This window comes from Rutidosis leptorrhynchoides, chromosome 4 (assembly GCF_046630445.1).
Source record: "Rutidosis leptorrhynchoides isolate AG116_Rl617_1_P2 chromosome 4, CSIRO_AGI_Rlap_v1, whole genome shotgun sequence".
NCBI lineage: Eukaryota > Viridiplantae > Streptophyta > Magnoliopsida > Asterales > Asteraceae > Rutidosis > Rutidosis leptorrhynchoides.
The window spans coordinates 613,372,245-613,398,169 of record NC_092336.1 but is presented as its reverse complement, the minus strand read 5'-3'; the positions used below and the strand labels follow the sequence as shown (position 1 = coordinate 613,398,169).

General features: G+C 34.7%; 2 protein-coding genes across 6 annotated transcripts; one reads left to right on the top strand and one right to left on the bottom strand.

Moving 5' to 3' along the window:
• Positions 1 to 192: 192 nt before the first annotated feature.
• LOC139843033 (putative F-box protein At4g21240) lies at positions 193 to 1,143 on the top strand. The gene has a single exon (XM_071833118.1). The coding sequence runs from the start codon at positions 193 to 195 to the stop codon at positions 1,141 to 1,143; it is 951 nt and encodes a 316-aa protein (XP_071689219.1).
• An 892-nt stretch (positions 1,144 to 2,035) lies between these two features.
• On the bottom strand, positions 2,036 to 24,045 carry LOC139904069 (uncharacterized). 5 transcript variants are annotated; one of them, XM_071886003.1, is made up of 7 exons: positions 23,901 to 24,045; positions 10,765 to 10,800; positions 10,632 to 10,679; positions 5,856 to 5,938; positions 3,441 to 4,336; positions 3,298 to 3,338; positions 2,036 to 2,291 (listed from the first exon to the last, which is right to left on the bottom strand). In XM_071886003.1, the coding sequence occupies exons 2-5, from the start codon at positions 10,778 to 10,780 to the stop codon at positions 4,136 to 4,138; spliced, it is 348 nt and encodes a 115-aa protein (XP_071742104.1). In that variant the 5' UTR covers positions 10,781 to 10,800; positions 23,901 to 24,045; the 3' UTR covers positions 2,036 to 2,291; positions 3,298 to 3,338; positions 3,441 to 4,135. The 5 variants fall into 5 exon arrangements, with proteins under 5 accessions (XP_071742104.1, XP_071742105.1, XP_071742102.1 ...); XM_071886004.1 differs by having other exon boundaries at positions 2,036 to 2,283; XM_071886001.1 differs by having other exon boundaries at positions 3,298 to 3,639; positions 3,918 to 4,336.
• Positions 24,046 to 25,925: the final 1,880 nt, after the last annotated feature.

The following is a 25,925-nucleotide window of genomic DNA, read 5'->3' as shown; positions in this document are numbered from 1 at the left end:
TCACTCCTTATAATTATTTTCTACAAATAACTCACCATTTAAATATCATATAGTTAAATTATAACAAAAATAACACAATATACCTATTTTATCTAGGCCCATAACTAGGATGTCACAAATACGTTGCTTTCGTCACGTGAGTTTACAACATTCTTGTTCCGCATAAACCATATAACACCCGACCCTAAACTTATGGTTGTTGAATCTCCACCATGGACTGTTTTTAATTCGTTTGGTTCTGAAGCCAAGGGAAGTGGAAGAAACAAGTTTATCAATTACTATAATTTACATAAGCTTAATCATCATGGTGTTGATTACGATGATATGTCCCTTTTAGCAAGCTTGGATGGATTGGTATGTGTAGCAATGAATCACAATGGCGACTTAGGGTTATGGAATCCGTTAACTAATATCCACAAAAAATTGCCAAAACCCAAACCTAAGGGTTTTAATGGTTATAGAGATGCTATCGGTTTATATAAAGACGACTCTGTTGATCTCGATTACAAAATTTTACATGTAAATTCATTACGTGGTTATAATATATACTCCCGGAGATTAGATTCATGGAGAAATAATTTTCAACTTCAGGACCGTCGAATAATTTCGACTTGTCACAAGTGGTCCCCAGGTACTTTCTTCCGCGAAAGTCTCTATTTCACGGTTAAAGATAAATGCTTGATTATCAGTTTTGACGTGAAGGCGGAAATATTTCGGGAAATACAATATCCACATGATCCACCCGTTCCTGGTTATGGGAATTTAGTAGTTGTGAAAGGCTGGCTTCACTTATGTGTTGGGGACACAAACAAAATCGATATGTTGCGGATCGTAATTGATGATGATAAATGCGAATGGATAAAGGTGGTTTCGTATTCAGGCAAACATCAACAAATGCCATTTAGATGGAGCTTAAGATATCTAGATAAGAATGGGAAGTTTGTTGTAACTTGGGAGCATACGAAGAAGAAGAAGTCGGCTGATTCGGATGATGAAGGCGAATTCACGCAGGACGAGTTGTGTTTGTATTCGGGGAAGTTACAAGGAGTGTTTTATGTAGAGTCTCGTGTCGCCGAATCCCAATTTCAAAACGAAGAAAAACGATCCTTGTTTACACACCACATCAAATTCGCTCTTCGATAGGTTCCGAAAAATTCTGACTTTAGCGGATTCATCCAACAACTAAAGATAAGAAATTTAGCCGGAATCGCCACAATGATCATACTATTTAGATTTTTAAGTTTTTTCTAATGTTTAAGTTTTAGCCTTAAGATTTGGTTTCAAAGTAGATTAATTATTACTTTATCGGATATAAACTAGGTGGTCGTCGTAATAACAAATTTCATAGATGATAATGATAACTTCGTCATATCTTCTTGTAATTCCTATTCTTATTGTTATCGTTTATAGGAGAGGATTTATGTTTCCTTTTTTCTTTTTAATCATATAACCAATACGGCAATTACCGCTTTACTTTTTCTTTTTTACCATCAAATATGATTTTATTTCTAAACCTTCTTTAATAAGGCGCTAGAAAAGGGGAAAAAATATAAAGGATTACAACGGCTTTTACAAAGCCAATTAAAAGAATTATTACGAATGAAATCGTATAAACAATCTCTCTTCAACGTGCGAAACCCAAATAGGGAGTTGTTGGTCTCATGTGTGTTTGTAAACAACGGCATTCCCCTTTTTCTTAAGGGTCAAACTTTTATTAATCAAAAAACAACGGCATTACCTTTTTTTCTTTGTTGATCAATCGTATTAACAAAAGCTAGGTTCGGGTTAATTGGTTTTCCAAATGTGCATTTAATTAGTATTTATTTATCTTATTTGTTAGTTTTAGATAAATAGTTTGAATTGGGTTATCTTGACCTAATTGTTAGGAGATTAATGTGTTCTAGATTAATCTAGATATATGTTCACGATTAACAAAATATATTCTGTAAATGCATTTATCCAACAACAAATGTACAAAAAAACCATGACCTTATAGGTATATTAAAACCTTCACAACAAACATCAAAATACCAAATTACCTTAAGAAATAAATTAATTATTAGTAATATATATACCAATCATTCAAACCCAGATTTAAAAATCGGCATCATATCAATTTAAAGTTATCAGAGTCGGCTCAAATGATTATAATTTTAAATCTTACCTTGAAACCACTGATATTGTCATGTCATTGCACTTGGGACACTACAACATACCACCTTTCATCTACAGATGACTTCACGTTGTCATCAAGATCAACCAAAGAGACTTCTTCACAACCTTCTATCCTCCTCCAAATACACAATATTTAAAATGAAAGAGTCAATTCAGCCATACAAGTATGTTTTTAAGAAAAGGCAATTTAAAATAGGTGACATATACATACACAAACTTAAAAGATACAGTTATTCATCAACATCCAATTACTAATTTGACTAAAAAAAGTCAACACACTTTATTATATGTTAATTAATCAACAGACACCCTTTTCCAACCTATTACATTCACAAGTTTGATTAAGAAATCTAAATTATAAAATTAGTTACCTAATTTTGAATATTTGGCTAAAAGCCAATCCGTAATAAAAAAACATAATAAAGCATTGAAACATAATAACTCTAAGAACCATATATAACAACAAACACCACATAGATGGATAATAAAAAAATTAAACTTAAACATATCAAATCAAATCAAACAAAGCACTCAAACTAATAAATCAAACATAAGTTTCTTTAAAACTACTCATTAATATATTGAAGGCGATTCGTGAAGAAACATACAAAATCAGAAACCATTTCGAAGCTTTGGAAATCAAGAAATACTTGATTGGGTTTAAAAGCAATTGCAATTATAGGTGGTAATAGATACTGATCAGGCCTAATTTCCAGTACAACATGCCAAATACATTTGTTCCAATACAATTTTGCAACTACACAAGTAATTTAATCACGATAGCATACATATGTGTTTACATTCACAATGCATATACATGTCACATGCATACGTATTTATGTTCACCATACATATTATCTAAGTCACGGCTTCCTTTCGACATTTAAATATTGCTGGCAATTACAACCCACGTCATGTTTCACTTGACATTTATGATCAAAATTTTAATAAGGTAACCCAACTTACATGAGTTTAACAATGAACGAATGCAGAAGCTATTCATAATTTCGGACAATGATACAATCTGAAGCTTTTGTATAATCGGACCATTCATGACACTACATGTTCATCATCAACAGTAATACAAAACAGTAGAAAAAGATGGTTAAAATTAGTTTTTACCTTTGCTTTTGTTAGCTTAGATTGCATCGGCCTTTCAACATCTACACATCAACACCATCTCGAAAAAATCAGAAACAACCAAATATAATTTCATAAATTTTAAAATGACATTAAAATAGTAAAGAAGAGGTTAAGAGATAAACCGTTAGGTTTATAGATAAAGCGATATAACCACCAAACACTACTATTGAATGACGCCATAGCCTAACAACAGATCGAGTGGCTTGTAGTCAATGAAACCCTGAAACTTGAAGTCTGCGCAATATATATCTGCTCATGTCAACCTATTAACTATCTGTTGCACAACCATTATGGGTGCAGCAGCAGTACCAATTTCACCACCTGAATAGACCTCTCATAAATCAGGGCATATAGCTTATTCAAAAATCATATTTAATTAATAACGATCGCAAGTATATACTTAAACCTCAAAAATAGTATCATCATCATCACATTATATAATACAGACTAAAAAGTGATTAAATCGATTTGGGGAAAAAAGTTTACAACTGCTATAAACGATTAAAAAGAACTCAAACAATCAACTAATAAACCCTAAATAAGTACAGTAACTGTCACTTATGTTAAAACTACATATATGCAAATGCAAAATGACTTACACATTAAAGGTGCCGGAAACGGTATCGTTTGCAGATTTAACAGCAGATTCAATGTCGAATGAACCAACGAGACTACTAGAACTTACATCCGATGCTTGAGCTGAAGCATATGAATTCCAGTCTGATAATAGGGACGACGTCGTTTTCGGAAGTGAAGTTTGGTTGTTATCGCCACCACCGCCACCGGAAAACCAATTTTGCATTTTTATTATTTTTGTTTACTTTCTTTCGGGTTCGGATCCAAATAGTTTGTTTGATTCGAATTTGCAAGAAAACCTTCTTCGATTTGTTAGTACAGTAACAGTAGCATGTTCTGATGTTGGATGAAACGACACTGTATTGCTGTATTGGGTAAAATAACGGCCCCTACGCCGTCGTCGATTATGACAGTTTACGACTTGAATTTCTTTGGAGCTAAGCTAAAAATATACAATTGTAATTTAATTTAATTTAATTTAATTTAATGAATTAATTTTATCATAATACATAAATTAAAATTAACTAGAATGAGGTCAAGAGCGCTTCGCTGCTTTTTTCATACATATATTGAATGAATTGCAAGATGTCCATATGGGTGGTTAAACTACAATACTACATCATATATTTACCATAGATAAGAAAAGATAGTCTGGGTTACAGCATTACATGATATACTGCATAGTGGGTTAAAAAAATAATAGTTTGTTTGGCTGAGATTTTACTACAATTGATTCATGACAGAGGTTAAACTACAATACTAAAATAAAAATAAAAAAAAGTTATGCTGGATGTTAGGTTGCAAAATATGAGTGGATGTACTGCTGCTTCAGGTTATAGAGAACAAAGTGAGTTTCATGTCATAAGTTCCCATTTGAACCAAAATATACCCAAAACTCATTTTCAATATACCAAAACTTCTAAAGTCACTTAACTCGACATATGGGACATCTCCACATTGACCGTTACCTATTTTGACACTTATTGGCCGAAACGGGTCGAGTGTCCAAATAGTCAGAACCAAAAACTTTCATTATTTTGGCTGTAATTTTTACTATCAATTCACTTCCCAAACTCTAACAAATCAACAAAACACACATATAACTGAACATACTCAATTAAATACAGGAATCTAAAAAGAAAGTAAACAGAAAATCACAAGTAAATAACAAATAAGTAAAACAATCAGCAAAAGGTAAAACAAACACTAACAAATGCACTCCCCATAAAGAGCAGATTGATCACCGCCCCAACTGACAGATTAGAACCAACTTCGTTAGACGCAGTCTAATAAATCAAACCAGTAGACAAACATCCTCATGCACATCTATATCCAACCCAAAAAATATAAATAAAAATCAGTATCACAAACACCAAGTGACTCAAGTGATATACAGCTAGGAATATCAAGGAATGGTTCCAACAATCCAAAATACTACGGAGTTATTACCTACGCAATTTACATTTTAATTTTGTAAATTTATTTTTGAGTTTTCTGAATGCAATAAATATCGTCATTTACATCAGTTGCTTGTATCATTTAGTATTTATTACTAATAATAATAATAATAATAATAATAGAACAAACAATAGTGCTGGAATATCAAGAAATGGTTTCAACAGTCCAAAATACAAAATACCTAAGGACTGTACATTATGATTTTGTAAAATCAATTTTTAATGTTTTCTGAATGCAATAAGTATCATTCATTTCCTTTCAGTTGCTTGTATTATTTACCATTAATGACTAATACAGAGTAATATAGAATACTGAATCACAATTGTGGTTCACTTAAACCTTCCTAAACATATATAAATACACTCACACAGTCATACATATAAATGGAAGATTAAGCCTAAAACAGCACTAAAAACAAATGAACAAAAACTAACTTCAAAAATCAAAAGTACATTTAAAAGATTAAATTAAAATTAAGGATTGCAGTAAATTGAGAAGCATACCTCAACCATTTTAACATTATCAGCAGCTTCAAACAAAGTAGCAAGTGCAACACTATCAACACTAATCAACAAATTACCACCACCTTCAAATAAAGATACCAAGACAACATATGAACAACAACAACAACAACAACAACAACAACAACAACAACAACAACAACAACAACAACAACAATACCCAATTCCACTAAAGTGGAGTATGGGGAGGTTAGATGTAGACAGTATTTCCTCTACCCTAGAGTAAAAGGGAAGTCATTCCTCCCCCCACGGATACCTATCGGTCCGCGGGTAGAGGAAGTCGTCCCTCCCTATACTATAGGGCAGAGAGGCTGCTTCCCAAGGACCTCCGGCCAGAAGAACCATGAAATCCGTTAAGTGAAGTAACTAAAAAGCAAGTAAAGTAGATAAAAAAGAAACCTTAGCATGGAAAATGTAAAGATAAATATGACATGTAACAAAGTAAAGTAAAAGAACATATAAGTGAAAAATGTAAGTGTCAAATATGCAAGTATAACAAGTCGTGTAAGTATAATATGTGTATGTAAGCATGTAGGTATAAAGCATGTAGTTATAATATGCAGTATAAAACATATAAGTAAACTATGTAAGCATAAAGACATGTAGCATGTAAATACGTGTAATTTAATGCGATATAATGTAATGCAACATGTAACGGTATAGTGCAATAACACATGTAAATAAGTATAATGTAATGCACACAACAAATTGCGAAAATGCTACAATAAGTATAAGTATAGTATGTGAAAAGAAAAAAAAACATGGAAATACAAAGCATATATGAAGCACAAAAGCAAGTAGGCAAAAAGGCATACGATAAAAATATATAAAACTAATTAGAAAATTAAAAATAGGGAAATAAAATAAAATAAAATAAATATACAACCTAGTCATCAATCCTAATTCTACTCCTCCACAAATTTCTATCAGAAGTCATGTCCTCGGTCAATAAAAGCTCCTTCATGTCAAGCTTCAGTCTATCCTCCAACCTACGTGTAGGTCTACCTCTTCTCCTTACGCCGCCAACCGTGAGGGCTTCCACTCTCCTGACCGGTGCTGTGGGTGGCCGCCTCCTTACATGGCCAAACCATCTAAGCCGTCCTTCTCTCATCTTGTTGACGATATTCCCAACTTTTAAGTTCTTTCTGAAAATTCCATTAGGTATCATGTCTAGCATGGTCTTACCACACGTCCACCTAAGCATCCTCATTTCTGCCACCTCCATCCTCCTCTCTTGGGCCTTCGTCATTGGCCAACACTCCGATCCGTACAACATGGCCGGTCTAATCGCTACCTTGAAGAATTTCCCCTTCAATTTAAGGGGTATCTTCTTATCGCACAAAACCCCTTTCGCAGCTCTCCACTTCAACCATCCTACTCTTATACGGTGAGACACATCCTCATCTATCCTTCCCGATTTGTGTAGCATTGATCCTAAGTATCTAAAGGAATCCTGTGGATGTAAGACCTGATCCCCAATACGAATATCCACAGTATCATTGTGATCTTCGATCCTCCCGTAGTCGCATCTAAGATACTCCGATTTAAGTCTACTAATCCGCAGTCCATTTTGTTCCAGGGCATTCCTCCATTGCTCCAGCCTTCTGTTTAGCTCATCCTGGGATTCCGATACTACAACAATATCATCGGCAAAAATCAAGCACCAAGGGATACTCCCTTGTATCCTTTGAGACAGGTCGTCTAAGACTAAAGCGAAAAGAAAAGGGCTAAGAGCAGATCCTTGATGTAAACCTACTTCTACTGGGAAATACTCTGTGTATCCTACTGTCGTCCGAACGCGAGTTTTCGCCCCCTGGTACATGTCCATAATAGCTCTTATATACCTACTTGGGATACCTCTACTATTAAGGATCTTCCAAATCAACTCTCGTGGGACACTATCATAAGCTTTTTCCAAGTCTAAGAAAGCCATGTGTAGGTTCTTTTGTTTCTCTCTATACTTCTCCATAAGACTTCTAATAATGTGAATTGCCTCCATCGAGGAGCGTCCTGGCATGAACCCAAATTGATTCTCTGACACCTTTGTCTCGCGTCTAAGCCTATTCTCAATCACTCTCTCCCATAGTTTCATGGTATGGCTAAGTAACTTTATACCTCTATAGTTACTACACGTCTGCGCATCCCCTTTGTTCTTGTAAATGGGAATAACCTCGCTCAGTCTCCACTCCATTGGCATTTTTGCGCTTCTAAACGTCGTGTTGAAAAGGTTTGTCAACCACCTAACCCCATCATCGCCTAAGCACCGCCACGCCTCTATGGGGATTTGGTCCGGTCCTACTGCTTTGTTTCTCCCCCATCTTGCGTAGGGCCACTCTAACTTCCCCATGGTTGATCCTCGTGCAGAAACAGTTGTTTTGGTATTGTGGGGCCATATCATAGCCATGTGGTTCTCCATTCCTAGTCCTTCCCCCATCGAAAAGGGATGAGAAATATTCTTCCCATCGTTTCCTAATTTTGTCTTCCTTCACTATGCTTTGACCTGCTTCATCCTTGATATATTTGATATTAACCAGATCTCTTCACCGACGTTCCCTAGCTTTGGCTATCCTGTAGATTTCGTTTGCCCCTTCTTTAGAGTCTAGTCTCTTATATAAGTCTTCGTAAGCTTTATCTTTTGCACGTGTAACGGCGATCTTTGCTTCTCTCTTGGCTTCTTTATAGCTATTTTCTATGCTAGTTCTGTCTGCTAGTGTACCCCCTCTAAAGGAGGTGAGCTCCCGAAACCTCGCTTGTTTAAGCGCGACTTTAGTTTGGACCTCGTCGTTAAGCCACCATGATTCTCTACAACCATTTTGGGCTCTCGACGTCCCAACTGCCACTCCCAAGGATTCTTTTGCCACCCCTCTAATAGTGGACGCTAGGTTGTTCCACATCTGATCTGCATCAATAAAGGCTGCATTTTCCATTTCAGCACCCATTCTTTCAACAACATTAGCTCTAAAAGTCTCCGCCTTCTCTCCATTTAAGTTCTTCCAGAGGATTCTGGGTTGTTGTACCTCTCTCACCCTCCTGTTTACCCGTCCCTGGGTACCTAACTCCATGACCAACAGTCTATGCTGGGATGAACAAGTCCAGGTTGGGAGGACCTTACAGTCCTTACAGTTCCTAAGGTCACCCCTGCGAAGAAGGAAAAAGTCAATTTGGGTACTATGACCCCCACTATGGAAGGTGGCTAGCTGAGCATCCCTCTTCTTGAAGAAAGAGTTTGCAACAACCAGATCATGGGCAATGGCGAACTCAAGAATTGAGCGCCCTTCTTCATTTCTAACCCCATACCCAAAGCCCCCATGGGCTCCCCTATATCCCTCTACCTCCGCTCCTATATGACCATTAAGATCGCCCCCTATAATCAAACGATGGTCCGCTAGACATCCCCTTACAACCTCATCTAACAATTCCCAAAAACTCTTCTTCTCCGCTTCTCCTAAACCTACGTGGGGTGCGTAAGCGCTAATGACCGTGAACATCTCCTCATTAATTATAAATGTAACCGACATAATCCTATCGCTAAACCTACCCACATCAACAACATGATCCTTGTGTGTTGGACCTAAAAGGATTCCTACTCCATTTCGAGCTGTCCTAGAGCCCGAGTACCACAACCTGTAGTTATTAATGTCCACCGCCTCCTGTCCCTTCCATCTAGTCTCTTGAACGCACACTATTTCCACCTTACACTTAAGAAAGATATCCACAAGCTCAATCATCTTGCCCGTTAAAGTTCCTACGTTCCAACTTCCCACTCTAATCTTACCTGGGGTTGCTACTCTACTCCCTCCTCCAACCCCTCTAAAGCTACCCGCCCGTAAACTAGGAGGACATGACCTCACGTGGCCATACGAAAGTGTGGTGTCTATATTATCCGGTAGGCTACAACGTAACAAAAAAAGCAAGAAAAGCAAGAAAAAAGGAATTTATGTAACTAATTAATAGATAAATATATAAATATAAATATATAGGTATATATATAGCCAATAATAATTATATATCTTTAATATTTACTAATTAATAGATAAATATAAAAAATACACCGTATATGTTGATGTTATGATAACAATTGTAGTATGGATACAAATAGGTATCAAAACAGTAGCAAATAGATACAGTATATATTATTATGGGTATATATAAAAATTTAGTTTTAATATTTAATATTAGATAAATATAATAAGTACTAATATAAGTAGAACGCATAAAAAATATAGAGAGCAAGAAACGGGAAGCAATTAACAAAAGATCAAGGTGAATAAGTAACCGGCCGGAAAAATTTCCGGTAGCAGTCGGCGGATTGACGGCGGACAGTGTAGCCGGCGAGCAAAGGTGGTTTTTTTCCTATGCGAAAAAGAAACGTTCCTGTGCTAGAGGTGTAATCAGTAAGAGCTTACCCGCCTGGAATTGACCGGAAAACTCACCTCCGGCTGTTGCACCTGTGGCGCGTGACAGCTCCGACGCCGGCAAGACCGGTCTTGTTAGGTTCGTACAGTAAAATCGCGTTAGATTAATGTGGCGGTGTCTTCTATTAATCAGCTATTGTGCTGTTATTTACAGGAAAAGAAAAAAATATTGTTGGGAGTTTAGGGATTTTGAACGTTGGGAGAGAAGAAAACAGTAGGAGAGAGAAAGTGTGAAAAACTGTAAGTTACAACTAACATATGAACAAAATCCAAACAATTAGTAAAGAAATACAGAAAACCCAATTAGATTCAAAATTCAGAAAACATAAAAATGAATACATACCAGCTAATGCACCTACCGCCACCAGCAAAACCAAATCCCGATCATCATCTACATCGTTCTAAAAGAAGACAAAACCCTGAATTGAGAAAAGGCAAAAGTGTAGATCAAAGCCCAAAATTAATTTCAGATATACCAGGTAATCGAAGCATACACCCTAGCCTGAGATCGTTGAAATGTCCCGTTCTTATTGATTAAAAACGTTCCATATTAATTGATTTCGTTGCGAGGTTTTGACCTCTATATGAGACGTTTTTCAAAGACTGCATTCATTTTTAAAACAAACCATAACCTTTATTTCATAGATAAAGGTTTTAAAAAGCTATACGTAGATTATCAAATAATGATAATCTAAAATATCCTGTTTACACACGACCATTACATAATGGTTTACAATACAAATATGTTACAACAAAATAAGTTTCTTGAATGCAGTTTTTACACAATATCATACAAGCATGGACTCCAAATCTCGTCCTTATTTAAGTATGTGACAGCGGAAGCTCTTAATAATCACCTGAGAATAAACATGCTTAAAACGTCAACAAAAATGTTGGTGAGTTATAGGTTTAACCTATATATATCAAATCATAATAATAGACCACAAGATTTCATATTTCAATACACATCCCATACATAGAGATAAAAATCATTCATATGGTGAACACCTGGTAACCGAGATTAACAAGATGCATATATAAGAATATCCCCATCATTCCGGGACACCCTTCGGATATGATATAAATTTCGAAGTACTAAAGCATCTGGTACTTTGGATGGGGTTTGTTAGGCCCAATAGATCTATCTTTAGGATTCGCGTCAATTAGGGTGTCTGTTCCCTAATTCTTAGATTACCAGACTTAATAAAAAGGGGCATATTCGATTTCGATAATTCAACCATAGAATGTAGTTTCACGTACTTGTGTCTATTTTGTAAATCATTTATAAAACCTGCATGTATTCTCATCCCAAAAATATTAGATTTTAAAAGTGGGACTATAACTCACATTCACAGATATTTCCTTCCTCGGAAATAAGACTTGGCCACGGATCGATTCACGAACCTATACAAATATGTACATATATATCAAAGTATGTTCAAAATATATTTACAACACTTTTAATATATTTTGATGTTTTAAGTTTATTAAGTCAGCTGTCCTCGTTAGTAACCTACAACTAGTTGTCCACAGTTAGATGTACAGAAATAAATCGATAAATATTATCTTGAATCAATCCACGACCCAGTGTATACGTATCTCAGTATTGATCACAACTCAAACTATATATATTTTGGAATCAACCTCAACCCTGTATAGCTAACTCCAACATTCACATATATAGTGTCTATGGTTGTTCCGAAATATATATAGATGTGTCGACATGATAGGTCGAAACATTGTATACGTGTCTATGGTATCTCAAGATTACATAATATACAATACAATTTGATTAAGTTATGATTGGAATAGATTTATTACCAATTTTCACGTAGCTAAAATGAGAAAAATTATCCAATCTTGTTTTACCCATAACTTCTTCATTTTAAATCCGTTTTGAGTGAATCAAATTGCTATGGTTTCATATTGAACTCTATTTTATGAATCTAAACAGAAAAAGTATAGGTTTATAGTCAGAAAAATAAGTTACAAGTCGTTTTTGTAAAGGTAGTCATTTCAGTCGAAAGAACGACGTCTAGATGACCATTTTAGAAAACATACTTCCACTTTGAGTTTAACCATAATTTTTGGATATAGTTTCATGTTCATAATAAAAATCATTTTCCCAGAATAACAACTTTTAAATCAAAGTTTATCATAGTTTTTAATTAACTAACCCAAAACAGCCCGCGGTGTTACTACGACGGCGTAAATCCGGTTTTACGGTGTTTTTCGTGTTTCCAGGTTTTAAATCATTAAGTTAGCATATTATATAGATATAGAACATGTGTTTAGTTGATTTTAAAAGTCAAGTTAGAAGGATTAACTTTTATTTGCGAACAAGTTTAGAATTAACTAAACTATGTTCTAGTGATTACAAGTTTAAACCTTCGAATAAGATAGCTTTATATGTATGAATAGAATGATGTTATGAACATCATTACTACCTCAAGTTCCTTGGATAAACTTACTGAAAATGAGAAAAATAGATCTAGCTTCAAAGGATCCTTGGATGGCTTGAAAGTTCTTGAAGCAGAATCATGACACGAAAACAATTTCAAGTAAGATTTCCACTCGAAATAAGATTGTTATAGTTATAGAAATTGAACCAAAGTTTGAATATGATTATTACCTTGTATTAGAATGATAACCTACTGTAAGAAACAAAGATTTCTTGAGGTTGGATGATCACCTTACAAGATTGGAAGTGAGCTAGCAAACTTGAAAGTATTCTTGATTTTATGTAACTAGAACTTGTAGAATTTATGAAGAACACTTAGAACTTGAAGATAGAACTTGAGAGAGATCAATTAGATGAAGAAAATTGAAGAATGGAAGTGTTTGTAGGTGTTTTTGGTCGTTGGTGTATGGATTAGATATAAAGGATATGTAATTTTGTTTTCATGTAAATAAGTCATGAATGATTACTCATATTTTTGTAATTTTATGAGATATTTCATGCTAGTTGCCAAATGATGGTTCCCACATGTGTTAGGTGACTCACATGGGCTGCTAAGAGCTGATCATTGGAGTGTATATACCAATAGTACATACATCTAAAAGCTGTGTATTGTACGAGTACGAATACGGGTGTATACGAGTAGAATTGTTGATGAAACTGAACGAGGATGTAATTGTAAGCATTTTTGTTAAGTAGAAGTATTTTGATAAGTGTATTGAAGTCTTTCAAAAGTGTATAAATACATATTAAAACACTACATGTATATACATTTTAACTGAGTCGTTAAGTCATCGTTAGTCGTTACATGTAAGTGTTGTTTTGAAACCTTTAGGTTAACTATCTTGTTAAATGTTGTTAACCCAATATTTATAATATCAAATGAGATTTTAAATTATTATATTATCATGATATTATCATGTATGAATATCTCTTAATATGATATATATACATTAAATGTCTTTACAACGATAATCGTTACATATATGTCTCGTTTAAAAATCTTAAATTAGTAGTCTTGTTTTTACATATGTAGTTCATTGTTAATATACTTAATGATATATTTACTTATCATAGTATCATGTTAACTATATATATATATCCATATATATGTCATCATATAGTTTTTACAAGTTTTAACGTTCGTGAATCACCGGTCAACTTGGGTGGTCAATTGTCTATATGCAACATATTTCAATTAATCAAGTCTTAACAAGTTTGATTGCTTAACATGTTGGAAACATTTAATCATGTAAATATCAATCTCAATTAATATATATAAACATGGAAAAGTTCGGGTCACTACAGTACCTACCCGTTAAATAAATTTTGTCCCGAAATTTTAAGCTGTTGAAGGTGTTGACGAATCTTCTGGAAATAGATGCGGGTATTTCTTCTTCATCTGATCTTCACGCTCCCAGGTGAACTCGGGTCCTCTATGAGCATTCCATCGAACCTTAACAATTGGTATCTTGTTTTGCTTAAGTCTTTTAACCTCACGATCCATTATTTCGACGGGTTCTTCGATGAATTAAAGTTTTTCGTTGATTTGGATTTCATCTAACGGAATAGTGAGATCTTCTTTAGCAAAACATTTCTTCAAATTCGAGACGTGGAAAGTTTTATGTACAGCTGCGAGTTGTTGAGGTAACTCAAGTCGGTAAGCTACCGGTCCGACACGATCAATAATCTTGAATGGTCCAATATACCTTGGATTTAATTTCCCTCGTTTACCAAATCGAACAACGCCTTTCCAAGGTGCAACTTTAAGCATGACCACCTCTCCAATTTCAAATTCTATATCTTTTCTTTTAATGTCAGCGTAGCTCTTTTGTCGACTTTGGGCGGTTTTCAACCGTTGTTGAATTTGGATGATCTTCTCGGTAGTTTCTTGTATTATCTCTGGACCCGTAATCTGTCTATCCCCCACTTCACTCCAACAAATCGGAGACCTGCACTTTTTACCATAAAGTGCTTCAAACGGCGCCATCTCAGTGCTTGAATGGTAGCTGTTGTTGTAGGAAAATTCTGCTAACGGTAGATGTCGATCCCAACTGTTTCCGAAATTAATAACACATGCTCGTAGCATGTCTTCAAGCGTTTGTATCGTCCTTTCGCTCTGCCCATCAGTTTGTGGATGATAGGCAGTACTCATGTCTAGACGAGTTCCTAATGCTTGCTGTAATGTCTGCCAGAATCTTGAAATAAATCTGCCATCCCTATCAGAGATAATAGAGATTGGTATTCCATGTCTGGAGACGACTTCCTTCAAATACAGTCGTGCTAACTTCTCCATCTTGTCATCTTCTCTTATTGGCAGGATGTGTGCTGATTTGGTGAGACGATCAACTATTACCCAAATAGTATCAAAACCACTTGCAGTCCTTGGCAATTTAGTGATGAAATCCATGGTAATGTTTTCCCATTTCCATTCCGGGATTTCGGGTTGTTGAAGTAGACCTGATGGTTTCTGATGCTCAGCTTTGACCTTAGAACACGTCACACATTCTCCTACGTATTTAGCAACATCGGCTTTCATACCCGGCCACCAAAAATGTTTCTTGAGATCCTTGTACATCTTCCCCGTTCCAGGATGTATTGAGTATCTGGTTTTATGAGCTTCTCTAAGTACCATTTCTCTCATATCTCCAAATTTTGGTACCCAAATCCTTTCAGCCCTATACCGGGTTCTGTCTTCCCGAATATTAAGATGCTTCTCCGATCCTTTGGGTATTTCATCCTTTAAATTTCCCTCTTTTAAAACTCCTTGTTGCGCCTCCTTTATTTGAGTAGTAAGGTTATTATGAATCATTATATTCATAGATTTTACTCGAATGGGTTCTCTGTCCTTCCTACTCAAGGCATCGGCTACCACATTTGCCTTCCCCGGGTGGTAACGAATCTCAAAGTCGTAATCATTCAATAATTCAATCCACCTACGCTGCCTCATATTCAGTTGTTTCTGATTAAATATGTGTTGAAGACTTTTGTGGTCGGTATATATAATACTTTTGACCCCATATAAGTAGTGCCTCCAAGTCTTTAATGCAAAAACAACCGCGCCTAATTCCAAATCATGCGTCGTATAATTTTGTTCGTGAATCTTCAATTGTCTAGACGCATAAGCAATCACCTTCGTTCGTTGCATTAATACACAACCGAGACCTTGCTTTGATGCGTCACAATAAATCACAAAATCATCATTCCCTTCAGGCAATGACAATATAGGTGCCGTAGTTAGCTTTTTCTTCAATAACTGAAACGCTTTCTCTTGTTCATCATTCCATTCAAATTTCTTCCCTTTATGCGTTAATGCAGTCAAGGGTTTTGCTATTCTGGAAAAGTCTTGGATGAACCTTCTGTAGTAACCAGCTAGTCCTAAAAACTGGCGTATGTGTTTCGGAGTTTTCGGGGTTTCCCACTTTTCAACAGTTTCTATCTTTACCGGATCCACCTTAATACCTTCTTTGTTCACTATGTGACCGAGAAATTGAACTTCTTCCAACCAAAATGCACACTTTGAAAACTTAGCGTACAATTTTTCCTTCCTCAATATTTCTAACACCTTTCTCAAATGTTCACCGTGTTCTTGGTCATTCTTTGAGTAAATAAGTATGTCATCAATGAAAACAATGACAAACTTGTCAAGGTATGGTCCACACACTCGGTTCATAAGGTCCATGAACACAGCTGGTGCATTAGTTAAACCAAACGGCATGACCATAAACTCGTAATGACTGTAACGTGTTCTAAAAGCAGTCTTTGGAATATCATCTTCTTTCACCCGCATTTGATGATACCCAGAATGTAAGTCAATCTTTGATAAACAGACGAGCCTTGTAGTTGATCAAATAAGTCGTTGATTCTCGGTAGTGGGTAGCGGTTCTTGATGGTAAGTTTGTTCAACTCTCGGTAGTCGATACACAACCTGAATGTACCATCTTTCTTCTTGACAAACAAAACAGGAGCTCCCCACGGTGATGTGCTTGGTCGAATGAAACCACGCTCTAAAAGTTCTTGTAATTGGCTTTGCAGTTCTTTCATCTCGCTGGGTGCGAGTCTGTAAGGAGCACGAGCTATTGGTGCAGCTCCTGGTACAAGATCTATTTGAAATTCAACGGATCGATGTGGGGGTAATCCCGGTAATTCTTTCGGAAATACATCGGGAAATTCTTTTGCAATGGGAACATCATTGATGCTCTTTTCTTCAGTTTGTACTTTCTCGACGTGTGCTAGAACAGCATAGCAACCTTTTCTTATTAGTTTTTGTGCCTTCAAATTACTAATAAGATGTAGCTTCGTGTTGCCCTTTTCTCCGTACACCATTAAGGGTTTTCCTTTTTCTCGTATAATGCGAATTGCATTTTTGTAACAAACGATATCTGCTTTCACTTCTTTCAACCAGTCCATACCGAATATCACATCAAAACTCCCTAACTCTACTGGTATCAAATCAATCTTAAATGTTTCGCTAACCAGTTTAATTTCTCGATTCCGACATATATTATCTGCTGAAATTAATTTACCATTTGCTAATTCGAGTAAAAATTTACTATCCAAAGGTGTCAATGGACAACTTAATTTAGTACAAAAATCTCTACTCATATAGCTTCTATCCGCACCCGAATCAAATAAAACGTAAGCAGATTTATTGTCAATAAGAAACGTACCCCTAACAAGCTCCGGGTCTTCTTGTGCCTCTGCCGCATTAATATTGAAAACTCTTCCGCGGCCTTGTCCATTTGTGTTCTCCTGGTTCGGGAAATTTCTAATAATGTGGCCCGGTTTTCCACATTTATAACAAACTACATTGGCATAACTTGCTCTGACACTACTTGCTCCGCCATTACTCGTTCCGACACCATTTGTTCCTTTCGTTCTGTTAACCCCTGGTCCGTAGACCTCACACTTCGTCGTGCTATGACCATTTCTTTTACACTTGTTGCAAAATTTGGTGCAGAACCCTGAGTGATACTTTTCACACTTTTAGCATAGCTGCTTCTGATTGTTGTTGTTGTTGCGGTTATTATTGTTGTTGGGATGATTGTTGTAGTTGCTATTGTTGTTGTTGTTGTTGTTGTTGTTGTTGTTGTTAGGCCGTTTGTTGTAGTTGCGATTGATGTTGCGATTGCTAGGATAATTGTTGCGATTATTGTTGTAATTGCTGTTGTTGTTGTATTGGTGATTCTTATCACCGTTTTCCTCCCACTTTCTTTTGACTTGCTTCACATTGGCCTCTTCAGCACTCTGTTCTTTAATTATTTCTTCAATCTGGTTCACTAGTTTGTGAGCCATTCTACATGCCTGTTGTATGGAGGCGGGCTCGTGTGAACTTATATCTTCTTGGATTCTTTCTGGTAATCCTTTCACAAAAGCGTCGATCTTCTCTTCCTCATCTTCGAATGCTCCCGGACACAATAGGCACAATTCTGTGAATCGTCTTTCGTACGTGGTAATATCAAATCCTTGGGTTCGTAACCCTCTAAGTTCTGTCTTGAGCTTATTGACCTCGGTTCTGGGACGGTACTTCTCGTTCATCAAGTGCTTGAATGCTGACCACGGTAGTGCGTACGCATCGTCTTGTCCCACTTGCTCTAGATAGGTATTCCACCATGTTAACGCAGAACCTGTGAAGGTATGCGTAGCGTACTTCACTTTGTCCTCTTCAGTACACTTACTTATGGCAAACACCGATTCGACCTTCTCGGTCCACCGTTTCAATCCGATCGGTCCTTCGGTTCCATCAAATTCCAAAGGTTTACAGGCAGTGAATTCTTTGTAGGTGCATCCTACACGATTTCCTGTACTGCTAGATCCAAGGTTATTGTTGGTATGTAGCGCAGCCTGTACTGCGGCTATGTTTGAAGCTAGAAAAGTACGGAATTCCTCTTCATTCATATTCACGGTGTGTCGAGTAGTCGGTGCCATTTCCTTCAAAATAGTCAAATGGAACAAGTTAATCATACAGAATATTAAGAGTAGTTAATAGTATTTCATAGCATAATATGAACTCATTTATAAAAGCTTTTTCTTCATATTAGCGTTTTATAAGTTTAAATTCGGGTAGTACCTACCCGTTAAGTTCATACTTAGTAGCTAATATACAATTCAACTACTACAATTCTATATGAAAAACTGATTATAATAATATTTCGCCTTCAAACTTTTACACAATATTTTACAAACTTACAATACCGCTTATTTTACATATAGCATGAAATATAGCACACAATAAATTTGATACAAGATGGTTGTGAAGATAATTCTAGCTAGTACACAAGTCGTTCAGCAAAGGCAATAAAGACACGTAATTCATACGTCCAGAAACAAGTCATGCATTCTGGTTTTACTAGGATTACTTCCCATCCTTGGTCTTGTGGAACATAACCGTTATGGCCGTTGATAAGACAGCGTGTTGTAACGTCGTCAAAGGGACGAGGGTTACGTAATGTCCAACAGTCCCGTAACAATCTAAAAACCTCATTTTTTACCCCAATTACCGACTCCGTCACTTGTGGGAACATTTTTTTAATAGTTGTAGCCCGATGTTCTTGTTCTCACTTTAGTGAGAAGCGAACATTACTAATCCGTAAGCATAACATGCTTCTTTATGTTGCATGTTAGCCGCTTTTTCTAAATCACGAAGTCCAATATTTGGATATATTGAGTCAAAATAATTTCTTAACCCATTGCATAAAATAGAATTTGGGTTCCCCGTAATATATGCGTCAAAGTAAACACATCGTAACTTATGGGTTTCCCAATGTGATATCCCCCATCTTTCAAACGAAAGTCTCTTATAAACCAAGACATTCTTGGAACGTTCTTCGAATGTCTTACAAACTGATCTCGCCTTAAATAGTTGTGCCGAGGAATTCTGACCGACTCTAGACAAGATTTCATCAATCATGTCTCCGGGTAGGTCTCTTAAAATATTGGGTTGTCTATCCATTTTGTGTTTTTAAACTGTAAAATAGACAAGAGTTAGATTCATACAAAAAAATACTTATTAATACAAGCAATTTTTACATATATCATAAAGCATAAGCACACAATATTACATATATTACACCACACGAATACAACTATCTTATTCCGACTCGCTCGTTTCTTCTTCTTCGGTTTTGGTTCGTTTTGCCAAGTTTCTAGGGATATATGATGTTCCCCTAATACTAGCTGTCGTTTTCCACAACGGTTTAGAAAAACCTGGTGGTTTAGAGGTTCTCGGGTCATTGTTACTACTTAAGGACTTCGGGGGTTGACGATACATATAAAGTTCATCGGGGTTGGAATTAGATTTCTCTATTTTTATGCCCTTTCCCTTATTATTTTCTTTTGCTTTTTTAAATTCAGTTGGGGTAATTTCTATAACATCATCGGAATTCTCGTCGGAATCCGATTCATCGGAGAATTGGTAATCCTCCCAATATTTTGCTTCCTTGGCGGAAACACCATTGACCATAATTAACCTTGGTCGGTTGGTTGTGGATTTTCTTTTACTTAACCGTTTTAATATTTCCCCCACCGGTTCTATTTCTTCATCCGGTTCCGATTCTTCTTCCGGTTCCGACTCTTCTTCCGGTTCCTCTTCGGGAACTTGTGAATCATTCCATGAATCATTCCAATTTACATTTGACTCTTCATTATTATTAGGTGAGTCAATGGGACTTGTTCTAGAGGTAGACATCTATCACATAATATCAAACGCGTTAAGAGATTAATATATCACATAATATTCACATGTTAAAAATATATAGTTTCCAACAAAATTTGTTAAGCAATCATTTTTCAAGTAAACACGGTCGAAGTCCAGACTCACTAATGCATCCTAACAAACTCGATAAGACACACTAATGCAAAATTCTGGTTCTCTAAGACCAACGCTCGGATACCAACTGAAATGTCCCGTTCTTATTGATTAAAAACGTTCCATATTAATTGATTTCGTTGCGAGGTTTTGACCTCTATATGAGACGTTTTTCAAAGACTGCATTCATTTTTAAAACAAACCATAACCTTTATTTCATAGATAAAGGTTTTAAAAAGCTATACGTAGATTATCAAATAATGATAATCTAAAATATCCTGTTTACACACGACCATTACATAATGGTTTACAATACAAATATGTTACAACAAAATAAGTTTCTTGAATGCAGTTTTTACACAATATCATACAAGCATGGACTCCAAATCTCGTCCTTATTTAAGTATGCGACAGCGGAAGCTCTTAATAATCACCTGAGAATAAACATGCTTAAAACGTCAACAAAAATGTTGGTGAGTTATAGGTTTAACCTATATATATCAAATCATAATAATAGACCACAAGATTTCATATTTCAATACACATCCCATACATAGAGATAAAAATCATTCATATGGTGAACACCTGGTAACCGACATTAACAAGATGCATATATAAGAATATCCCCATCATTCCGGGACACCCTTCGGATATGATATAAATTTCGAAGTACTAAAGCATCCAGTACTTTGGATGGGGTTTGTTAGGCCCAATAGATCTATCTTTAGGATTCGCGTCAATTAGGGTGTCTGTTCCCTAATTCTTAGATTACCAGACTTAATAAAAAGGGGCATATTCGATTTCGATAATTCAACCATAGAATGTAGTTTCACGTACGTGTGTCTATTTTGTAAATCATTTATAAAACCTGCATGTATTCTCATCCCAAAAATATTAGATTTTAAAAGTGGGACTATAACTCACATTCACAGATATTTCCTTCCTCGGAAATAAGACTTGGCCACGGATCGATTCACGAACCTATACAAATATGTACATATATATCAAAGTATGTTCAAAATATATTTACAACACTTTTAATATATTTTGATGTTTTAAGTTTATTAAGTCAGCTGTCCTCGTTAGTAACCTACAACTAGTTGTCCACAGTTAGATGTACATAAATAAATCGATAAATATTATCTTGAATCAATCCACGACCCAGTGTATACGTATCTCAGTATTGATCACAACTCAAACTATATATATTTTGGAATCAACCTCAACCCTGTATAGCTAACTCCAACATTCACATATAGAGTGTCTATGGTTGTTCCGAAATATATATAGATGTGTCGACATGATAGGTCGAAACATTGTATACGTGTCTATGGTATCTCAAGATTACATAATATACAATACAATTTGATTAAGTTATGATTGGAATAGATTTGTTACCAATTTTCACGTAGCTAAAATGAGAAAAATTATCCAATCTTGTTTTACCCATAACTTCTTCATTTTAAATCCGTTTTGAGTGAATCAAATTGCTATGGTTTCATATTGAACTCTATTTTATGAATCTAAATAGAAAAAGTATAGGTTTATAGTCAGAAAAATAAGTTACAAGTCGTTTTTGTAAAGGTAGTCATTTCAGTCGAAAGAACGACGTCTAGATGACCATTTTAGAAAACATACTTCCACTTTGAGTTTAACCATAATTTTTGGATATAGTTTCATGTTCATAATAAAAATCATTTTCCCAGAATAACAACTTTTAAATCAAAGTTTATCATAGTTTTTAATTAACTAACCCAAAACAGCCCGCGGTGTTACTACGACGGCGTAAATCCGGTTTTACGGTGTTTTTCGTGTTTCCAGGTTTTAAATCATTAAGTTAGCATATTATATAGATATAGAACATGTGTTTAGTTGATTTTAAAAGTCAAGTTAGAAGGATTAACTTTTATTTGCGAACAAGTTTAGAATTAACTAAACTATGTTCTAGTGATTACAAGTTTAAACCTTCGAATAAGATAGCTTTATATGTATGAATAGAATGATGTTATGAACATCATTACTACCTCAAGTTCCTTGGATACTCTTACTGAAAATGAGAAAAATAGATCCAGCTTCAAAGGATCCTTGGATGGCTTGAAAGTTCTTGAAGCAGAATCATGACACGAAAACAATTTCAAGTAAGATTTCCACTCGAAATAAGATTGTTATAGTTATAGAAATTGAACCAAAGTTTGAATATGAGTATTACCTTGTATTAGAATTATAACCTACTGTAAGAAATAAAGATTTCTTGAGGTTGGATGATCACCTTACAAGATTGGAAGTGAGCTAGCAAACTTGAAAGTATTCTTGATTTTATGTAACTAGAACTTGTAGAATTTATGAAGAACACTTAGAACTTGAAGATAGAACTTGAGAGAGATCAATTAGATGAAGAAAATTGAAGAATGAAAGTGTTTGTAGGTGTTTTTGGTCGTTGGTGTATGGATTAGATATAAAGGATATGTAATTTTGTTTTCATGTAAATAAGTCATGAATGATTACTCATATTTTTGTAATTTTATGAGATATTTCATGCTAGTTGCCAAATGATGGTTCCCACATGTGTTAGGTGACTCACATGGGCTGCTAAGAGCTGATCATTAGAGTGTATATACCAATAGTACATACATCTAAAAGCTGTGTATTGTACGAGTACGAATACGGGTGCATACGAGTAGAATTGTTGATGAAACTGAACGAGGATGTAATTGTAAGCATTTTTGTTAAGTAGAAGTATTTTGATAAGTTTATTGAAGTCTTTCAAAAGTGTATAAATACATATTAAAACACTACATGTATATACATTTTAACTGAGTCGTTAAGTCATCGTTAGTCGTTACATGTAAGTGTTGTTTTGAAACCTTTAGGTTAACTATCTTGTTAAATGTTGTTAACCCAATATTTATAATATCAAATGAGATTTTAAATTATTATATTATCATGATATTATCATGTATGAATATCTCTTAATATGATATATATACATTAAATGTCTTTACAACGATAATCGTTACATATATGTCTCGTTTAAAAATCTTAAATTAGTAGTCTTGTTTTTACATATGTAGTTCATTGTTAATATACTTAATGATATGTTTACTTATCATAGTATCATGTTAACTATATATATATATCCATATATATGTCATCATATAGTTTTTACAAGTTTTAACGTTCGTGAATCACCGGTCAACTTGGGTGGTCAATTGTCTATATGCAACATATTTCAATTAATCAAGTCTTAACAAGTTTGATTGCTTAACATGTTGGAAACATTTAATCATGTAAATATCAATCTCAATTAATATATATAAACATGGAAAAGTTCGGGTCACTACAATCGTGGCGATGTAAATCGAGGAAGGCCTATTTTTTTCTCCAATCGAAGCAGCCAAAAAGGGTTTGGGGTTTTCCATTTTGAAGACACAGAGAGACGGATGCTTCTCGAATGGTGATGGGGTAAGGAGTCTTCTGGACTAGATAGTTTGTGGATAGGGTTTTAAGTTTGAAATAGTATAACAGTGAACCTAAACAGTGTAACAGTGTTTTGAGGAAGGTTTAGCTAATAGGATTAGAGGATAATTTAGTATAGAGTAAAATGTCCAAATGCACATAGATAGGGCGAAAAGTCGGTAATATTGTCAGCTGCCGTCTATAACACAAAGAAAATGTCTAATAATTAGAATCCATGATAAAAGTAGCGAACTTCACTTGAACATCTTAAGACGATAACCATTTAAAGGACAAAACATTAGTGAGTATGAGAACGCTGTTGGTGATTTTAGTGTCATCCAACGTGCATTTTAGTTAGTTGCGATTTACTTGAATGCAGGTGTTAGCTAGATATAGTTAACAACGGGTTCGAAGAGTGTGTAGTATACGCCCGTAAGAGTTGGCTACTAACTGTCGCGCAAAATGAGACGACCCGTCCTAATCCATAAGGACGAATACAATAACATATGTTTACATTGCGAGGTATTTGACCTCTATATGAAACATTTTACAAACATTGCATTCATTTTAAAAGACAAACTTTCATTTCATCGAAAGTTGATAGGCATGCATACCATTTCATAATATCCAAATATAAATGACCTAATCTGTCATTTGCTTAATCATAATCTTTAATGAACTCAACGACTTGAATGCAACGTCTTTTGAAATATGCCATGAATGACTCCAAGTAATATATTTAAAATGGGCAAATGCACAGCGAAATATTTCTTTCAATCCTGAGAATAAACATGCTTTAAAGTGTCAACCAAAAGGTTGGTGAGTTCATTAGTTTATCATCAATATTCATTTCCATCATTTTTAATAGACCACAAGATTTCATATTTCCATTTCTCATAAACATCATGCATGCATATAGCCATCTGCATAAAAATCATTCATATGGATTGAACACCTGGTAACCGACATTAACCATAATGTATAGAATATCCCCACAGACATCGATGTCTGTATGATAATAATCTCGAAGTACTAAAGCCATCCATAAACATGAATGAGGCTTGTTAGGCTCAATAGATCTATCTGTAGGATTCGCGTCAATTAGGGGCCATTTCCCTAATTCTTAGGTTACCAGACTTGAAAAGCGATATTCAGTTTAATAATCCAACCATATAATGTAGTTTTAAGTACTTGTGTCTATTTCGTCAAACATTTATAAAATCAGCGCATGTATTCTCAGTCCCAAAAATATATATTGCAAAAGTATTTAAAAAGAGAGCAAATGAAACTCACGATACAATATTTTGTAGTAAAAATATTCATATGACGAAACTGAACAATGCAGGGTTGGCCTTGGATTCACGAACCTATATCATTTGTATATATATTAACACACATATTTGTATTCGAACTATATATATATATATATATATATATATATATATATATATATATATATATATATATATATATATATATATATATATATATATATATATAATATTTGTTGTTAACAATATGCTTGTTATATCATGTTATTTAGATAAATTTGATATATTTAATTTATATGTTTTATATTATTTTTCATCATTAATAATAAAACTGTATATTAAAGTTCATATAAAAATATCTATTTATATATAAATTGATATCTCTTATATATAGCTTAATTAATATATATATTTTTTAAAAATAAGGATATTAATAATAATAATAATATTGTTAATAATAATAATCAGGTTTATCATAAACTTTTAATTTCTAAACTTATAACTATAGTTCCTGTAACTCAATTTCATAACCATTTTCTAAAATTTCTCCATATCAATTGTTATTATTAATTTCATAATATAAATGTTATTAACATGTTCATAATCATGTTAATAATAACAATATTAATAATACTAATAAATATA

Coding starts and splice junctions, on each gene's coding strand:
- LOC139843033 (XM_071833118.1), top strand. CDS start 193: ATGGTTGTTGAATCTCCACCATGGACTGTTTTTAATTCGTTTGGTTCT.
- LOC139904069 (XM_071886000.1), bottom strand. Junction 5,939..10,631: donor GGCGGTAGGTGCATTAGCTG/GTATGTATTCAT, acceptor CTTTATTTGAAG/GTGGTGGTAATTTGTTGATT. Junction 4,337..5,855: donor ATAATGTTAAAATGGTTGAG/GTATGCTTCTCA, acceptor GTATATTTTTAG/CTTAGCTCCAAAGAAATTCA.